At 40.2% G+C, this 7500-nt stretch overlaps 1 protein-coding gene across 2 annotated transcripts in view; it reads left to right on the top strand.

Annotated features, from left to right (window-relative positions):
• LOC106867821 (SCY1-like protein 2) overlaps nucleotides 1–7500 on the top strand; it is a 50951-nt gene that overhangs the window by 2486 nt on the left and 40965 nt on the right. For both annotated transcript variants that reach the window (XM_014912844.2, XM_014912843.2), the window contains exons 2-4: nucleotides 2791–3005; nucleotides 4329–4486; nucleotides 6983–7127. In XM_014912844.2, coding sequence (XP_014768330.1) covers nucleotides 2853–3005; nucleotides 4329–4486; nucleotides 6983–7127 — 456 coding nt within the window. In that variant the 5' untranslated portion in view covers nucleotides 2791–2852. The remainder of the gene's footprint in view (nucleotides 1–2790; nucleotides 3006–4328; nucleotides 4487–6982; nucleotides 7128–7500) is intronic.

The raw sequence follows: 7500 nt of genomic DNA, 5'->3' as shown, positions 1-7500 counted from the left end.
ATTAGACACTTGTTACTTCTACGCATTGTTTTTAGCCTGATGTTTTGCTGTGTCGTTTCGTATGGGAATTCAGGCCTATGTCTGATTTTCAGATCTATCTGCAGATATTGCAGTCCGTGTCTCCTCTCTTTGGTGACAGACTTGACCTGGCTCTATGTTGGGTGTTGATCTTGACCACCTCGAAAGTCAGATTCAAGTTGGTAGCAAGAGCTTCTCCACCAAGTTCTATTGAGCACAAACAATTCCTGTCTTCAAGGTTTATCTTAAAAGGTTTTCGAGTAGATCTTTAGATTGTCTTTATCATGGAGCAATGGACAGCCTTGTTGCTTGGCACCAGAGCTAAGTTGACCATAGAAGAAAGGCTTTAGGTAAGTGAGTGTCTTCCTTGCATACCACATGGTCAACCCACCTCAGTTGTATTTTGATAAGGAAGCATTCTATGCCTAAAATGTTGCATCTTGCTTGAATCCCTGTGTTGAGGACTGTGTCCTGCCACTTGATGTTGCAAACCAAATGAAGGCAGATGAGATCGTAGGGCAACAGGCCGTGCTTGAGGAGACCTGTTGAGTCAAGCACATCAACATCAAAAGAAATCAAATCACAATCAAATGGAAATTGTAGTTGTGGTCCCCATGCTGGTGGCACGTAAAAAGCACCATCCAATCGTGGTCGATGCCTGGTCCCTGTGCTGGTGGCATGTAAAAGGCACTCGCTACACTCTCGGAGTGGTTGGCGTTAGGAAGGGCATCTAGCTGTAGAAACATTGCCAAATCAGATTTGAGCCTGGTGCAGCCCCCTGGCTTTCCAGACCTCAGTCGAACCGTCCAACCCATGCCAGCATGGAAAACTGATGTTAAACTGATGATGATGATGTTGTCACAGACGGCTTCTTCAGATTCCTCCATGTGGGTTATGGTTGGGGTGTAGGCACTTTTGATGGTGGTTACTTGCCAATTCAAGGTACAGCTTCATGAAATGGTCATTAATTCCTTTGTTGAGTGAGTTGAGTCTGTTAGCAAGATGAGATTGCAGAACAAAGTGCTGTTTTCCTCTTTGAACTTAACCAGAAGACTGTTTCACTTGCCCCAAACTCCTCTCGCTGACCCTCTTCTGCAAATTTCGTCTCACTCAGTGCAGCTATGTCAGTGTTGCATCTGCTCAGTGTTCTGGCTATAAGAACAGTTTGGTGCTCAGGTCTCTTGTCACTCTCCAGTTGTGCCGTAATAATTCAAGAGCCAAGGATTGATTTACTGGTGTTTTGGTTGTGTCTGGATTAATAAGTTTCTCTGTGTCTTCAGCTACACCAACTGGTGACCAACCAGGAGAGATGGCCTGGTAAGTTCAGTTAGAGCAGGCTTTGATAAGGGTTCCTTTTCAGTCCCTTGTCCTTAGATTGGCGAGAGCAGTGCTGCACCTAATGGGGTCTGCTCTGTCATCTTGAAAAGATATCAAAATACCCGTTTATCTCAGGTCTGTGAAAAACAGCCATCGCTATGACAACCTGTGTGCAGGGTCAAAGCTGCAGACTTCCAGTAGCATTCTTTGCCTGTCCCTGTCGCCTTATGAAAGAGACAAATTCAAATGAAGTTGATAAGCATTTCATGTGACAAGCAATTAATACCTTTAGATAACCTCAAACAACATAATGTTACACGTAATCAAAAGTTATAAAAAAAATTAGAAACTTTAGTTAGTTAATGTTTAATGTTATAGAATTATGAAACATCATCATTCAATGTCTGTTGTCCATGCTGGCTTGTGTTGGACAGTTTGACCGGGGCTGGTAAGATGGAAGGCTGCACCAAACCCCAGTCTGATTTGGCATGGTTTTCTATGGCTGGATGCCCTTCCTAACACCAACCACCCCGAGAGTGTAATAGGTGCTTTTACGTGCCGCTTGCGTGACTCCGGTATCTGCCACAACTGTGATTTTACTTGGCTCAATGGGTCTTCTTCTCAAGTATGAGACAGTGCGAAAGGTCTCGGTCATTGGCTCCGTGAGGCCCAACACTTGAAGCTTTTCATGTGCCACTGGCATCTGCCACTTTACCTTCGTGAGACCCAGTTATTGAAAACAAATCTTAATCTCATATATCCAGGCCTACTTACCATCAACCCTTTAGCATTTAATCTGGCCCAAATATTCTGCCCATTTTATGTTCATATTGACCAGATCTAGCCTTTCACACCTATCCTTCAATATCATTATATACATAGTCACATCATTAAAATCTCTAAACTACAATATAGTGTGTGATTAATTGAAAACAATGTGAATAAACAAGTATTATATAAATGACAGAGGAATCTGAATAATAAAAGCTTAATTCAGTTGAAAAGCAACAATCAAAACGGGGCCGAAGCTGCTACGTCTTGGATGAAGTTCTTTCTCAACAATGCTTTACAAAGAATACATCTAATGCTGTCTGCAGTTTCTTCACTCTTCTCTCACAAAGCTGTCTACACTAACAGATGATGGCCATTCCAATGTGAAACTCACAGCTTGATGGCCACCACAACCATCTTAGCTCGGTGAGCCACAGTGGTCAGACCTTTGAGTATAAAAACGGGGAATGTGTGAACTTGATTCTCACTTTGAAACTACTTAATGCAGGCAGGACGGAAAGCCCTGTAGGCGGGGCGGTGGGGGGGGGGGTCAAGGATTGGTTTACATAACAAACAATCACTTGAGGATGTGTTGCTCTCCCTTCTGATTTCCAGACACGAAGAAACTGCCCATCATCATCATCATCATCATTTATCTCAATTATTCTCTTCTTTCTTTTCCAGCATTATTAGACAGCTGAATAAGTACAGAAAAAAAGAAAAAGAACAAGAAGTAAAAAAACAAAATGGATATGTTTAACAAATTGAAAACAGTTGTGAGCAATGCTTTGCCTGGAAATCCATTATCAAGGGATTTTGAACTCTTAAGTCAGATAGCCAGTGCTGGGCCCGGTTTGTTATGGAAGGTGTACAATGGTGTGAAGAGAACAACCAAACAGGTAGAAATGATATTTTCTCTTCTTTACTCCGAGGTCAACCTTTACAAGGTTGATCTGTGGACAGAAAACATTCTAACTTTAATGCAATTCTTATTTTCAGGCATTATGAAATTATTAGTATACTAATTGTAGCTATAGGTACATTTAGTGTACCTTATAGTGTATTGTGGTTGCTTAACGAAATAGCACGTGCCTACAAGTCGCTAATATTTACATACCAGCTCCAGGAATGTGTTTAATATGTAAATTGGTATATTTGATAACTTAACACCACTGTATGCAGTGGCAGTGGTTATATAAGCAATGTATTTGGAGGTGAGAATGGGTCAGATGGATGCTGATGAAGGAGACCCCCCCACAGAATGTGGCATATATTCTCATTACCTATTTTTGTCTTCAATCTCATTCTTTGTTTACATCAGATGTCTCAATACGAAACATTGTTGCAAAAAATCAATGTTGGCTAAAATTTCTATAGAATATCTGTAGAAATAACCTTAGTAAAATACGAGTCAAAAAGTATTTTGTTTAGGACACGAATATAATTACCAACACAGGAACATGTATCATACATCAAAATGAAGCTGGTCCTCTGTGGATCACATCCTTACTTCTCAACATAGTCACCGTTTCTCTCAATAGCAATGTTCCACTTTCGAATGAGAGCGTGTATCCCTACCCCGTAAAATTCTGTTGACTGTTTTTTGGGCCACTTCTTCCTTATAGTTTTCACTTCCTCGTTACTGGACTATCATCGTCACTGGACTATCATCTCTTCGGCCCCATGAAAGAGGGTTATATATATATATTTCTTGAAATGACGAGATAATGCATGATTAATTCAAAACTCTTGGGAATAATTAAGCATCATATTTGACAAAGTAATTTGGATACAGAAGGGTAAAAAGCACCACCTGAATGTGGCTGATGCCAGCATTGCCTTGACTAGCCCCTGTGCCGGTGGCACATAAAAGCACCATCCAAACATGGTCAACGCCAGCCCCCTCTGGCCCCTGTGCCAGTGGCATGTAAAAAGTACCCACTACACTCTCTGAGTGGTTGGTGTTAGGGAGGGCATCCAGCTGTAGAAATACTGTCAGGTCAGACTGGAGCTTGGTGCAGCCTCCTGGCTTCCCAGACCCCAGTCGAACCATCCAACCCATGCCAGCATGGAAAACGGACGTTAAACGATGATGATGATGATACCTCATTTCTTCTTCTTATTACTACCCTTCTTCATCATGGTGGGTGGGAAACAGCTAATGTTTAGTTGTTTGTTATTTTTGTATCTTGTTTATATATTTTCTCTTCTGTTTGTTGTAGGAGGTGGCTATATTTGTATTTGAAAAAAGGTTACTTGAACGATACTCCAAGCGAGACCGTGACATCATCACTGATGTCTTAAAGAGAGGTGTGTCTCAGTTGACACGGTTACGGCATCCGAGAATTCTTTCTGTTTTGCATCCTTTGGAAGAGTCACGGTGAGTTGTTACCTCTCAATATTTTTTGGCTGCTTTCAAATTAAAACAAGATTTCACAGTTCTGTATTGAAGAGATGAGGAATTATGTACATTATTTACATTTGACGGATATTTGTCCTCATCTTGTTTATTGTTAACACGTTTCAGCTGATATACCCTCCAGCCTTCATCAGGTGTCTTGGGGAAATTTCAAAACTGGGTTCTCTTTCCTAAGGTATTTTTCGATGTTATTATTATTATTACCTTTGCACAGCTTCTAACACTGGAGATGTACTACAGTGTCACCTGTTCACTACCAGTGAACTAAGGTAACACCTCTTATTTTTCGAGCACCTTCCGGAGTATTCGAGCGGTTCCAAGCTGTGCTGTTTTCTGCAAGTGCTCCACCCTTATTGCAGCCCCTATTTGTTCCACGTACTTCTTGAGATTTTTGCTCACTGTTCTCAGGGCTCTGACAATTATTGGTACTACTGCTACCTTTTTCATCGACCACAACTGCTTAACTTCCCAAGCTAACCTGTCATATCTCTCGACTTTTCTTTCTTCCTTATCGCATACCTTGTTGTCAGTTGGGCATGCTATATCTATTATTATTATTATTATTATTATTATTATTATTTCCCCAAGACACCTGATGAAGGCTGGAGGCTATATCAGCAGAAACGTTGTGTTAACAACAAACAAAATGAGGACAAATATCTGTCAAATGTAAATAATGTAAACCAAGATTTTTATAATTTCACAAATCTTTGGAAACACTCTTAGCTATTCATGCAATATTTCAGGAGATGATGCCACTGCCATAATCAAACTTCAACAAATTGACTTATTTGTGTAGCTTGGGCAGTTTTGCAGTTTTACCATTTTAATTTCTGGAGGACATTTTTTTTTGTTTTTAATTAAAATTTTTTTTTTTTTAGTATGGAAGTTTGCTGAATTAAAAAAATTTTCTTTGAAAAGTGAAGAGTAATAGAACTCTGAAGCTATAATGCATGCATTATATAATGCCACATGAAAAGCACCCATACTTGTGCCACATGAACAGCACCTGTACTTGTGCCATGTAAAAAGTATCCAGTACACTCTGTAAAGTGGTTGGCATTAGGAAGGGCACCAGGCTGTAGAAACCATTGCCAAAATAGATGATTGATGCCTCTATGTAATAAATTAGTGTATGTAATAGTAAGAATACTGGTTCCTTGTCTGTTTAATGTCACAGGTTCTTGGAGCCAGGCTCTGACTTCAAGTCCCTTCGGTCTGCACCACCACCACCTGGGTTGTTGGTGCTTTAAATGGAGTCCACTTTGCTGCAAGTATTCAGTGTAGGTGTCCTATCTAAGGATTACTTCTTTGAACCCCTCCCTTTGCTGTGATTTAACAATTTTATTTTATGAAACAGGAAAACGAGAAACGATAATAGTCAGGAAGGCAGGTGAAAATGTTATGAAAAGCAATTTCTTAAAAAATTTTACTTGCTGGGTCCTCATTGGTTCTCAACCCCTTTTTTTCTATGGACCCCTTTTTTTCCTGTCTATGGACCCCTTTGATTCTTGTTTTACTCTACTGGACCCCATAACCATTCAATATTCTAAAAGAAACCCTATTTTAATAACCAAATGTTATTAGAAATTGTATTTAAAATAATAGTTGAAATATTTTGTGTCTAACCAATTTATAGTACATAAATTCTAGCAACAAAATCTTAAGTGGACCCGAGGGGTCGAATGAACTCCAGTTGAGAACCACTGGTCAAGAGGAAGAGGCAGTGTCCATGGCCTTTGTAGACCCTACTAAATTGGTAGGGTTCATGTTATTGTCTCCATCAAAGCTTTGTAAGTCAGTAACTGAAAGGGACTAATGGAAGGTGAGCATTCAGAGAAGGAAGGGTTGGCCGTAGTGACCAGTGTGGGGAGTTGAGGGTTGTGCGCTACAGGGGTGATGAGTAGAGGAGCGATGAATGGAATAGGAATGCCTCAGTGAATGTAGCATTACTTCAACCAGATCCCAGGAGCAAAGGCCATCAAAGTATCAGAGAGAGAGAGAGAGGAGACAGTACAGTTATGTATCAAAGGTTGGAGTGTGTCTAAGAGTGGTTCTCATGGGAATCAGTTGGACGTTCAATAAATATTGCTTTATTATTTTGGCACAAGGCCAGTAATTTCGGAGGGGGGTGGGTTAAATCGATTACATCGGACCCCAGTACTCAACTGGTACTTATTTTATTGGCCCCCAAAACAATGAAAAGCAAAGTTGACCTCGGTGGAATTTGAACCCATGATGTAGACAGACCAACTGCTGCTAAGCATTTTACCTGCCATTCTACTGATTCTGTCAGCTCTTCACTTTACGCTTAATTAATTTTCATTCATGTTACGAGCCATTTAACAAGCAGAACATTCTATGTTGTTGTTAGACCTCTTGGCGTTTTTACATTTTGTATGAGTTGTTGTTTGTCTTATCGAGTTGATAAATTCTGCCGTTTCTATCAATCTGCAGAGAAAGTTTAGCATTTGCTACAGAACCGATATTTGCAAGTCTTGCCAATGTTGTGAAGTATTATCAGAATTTGCCGGCTCCCCTACCAAAGGAGCTGGAAGAACACAAGCTGTATGAAGTGGAAATAAAATACGGTCTACTTCAGGTGAGTATCTATGTCCTGAGAGAGAGAGAGAGAATATTTATGGAAAGTGATTTTCACTATTAAAAACAAATGTTTCTTTTTGCCGTTAATGTTTGCTATAAATATATAGAAACAATATTACATGGTTTATTTTCAAAGGGGGAAAAAGAAAAGAACTGAAAACACAGCATGTTTGGCGCAGACGTAGTTGTGTGGTAAGAAGCTTGCTTCCCAACCACATAGTTCCGAGTTCAGTCCCACTGCATGGCACCTTGGGCAAGTGTCTTCGACTTTAGCCTTGGGCCGACCAAAGCCTTGCGAGTGGATTTGGTATCCAGAAACTGAAAGAAGCCCGTCATATATATATATATATATATATATATATATATATATA

The sequence above is a fragment of the Octopus bimaculoides genome, chromosome 5, assembly GCF_001194135.2.
Source record: "Octopus bimaculoides isolate UCB-OBI-ISO-001 chromosome 5, ASM119413v2, whole genome shotgun sequence".
In the NCBI taxonomy this organism is placed as follows: Eukaryota; Metazoa; Mollusca; class Cephalopoda; order Octopoda; family Octopodidae; genus Octopus; species Octopus bimaculoides.
Note: the sequence above shows the minus strand (reverse complement) of the source record. Positions and strands in the feature narration are given on the sequence as shown.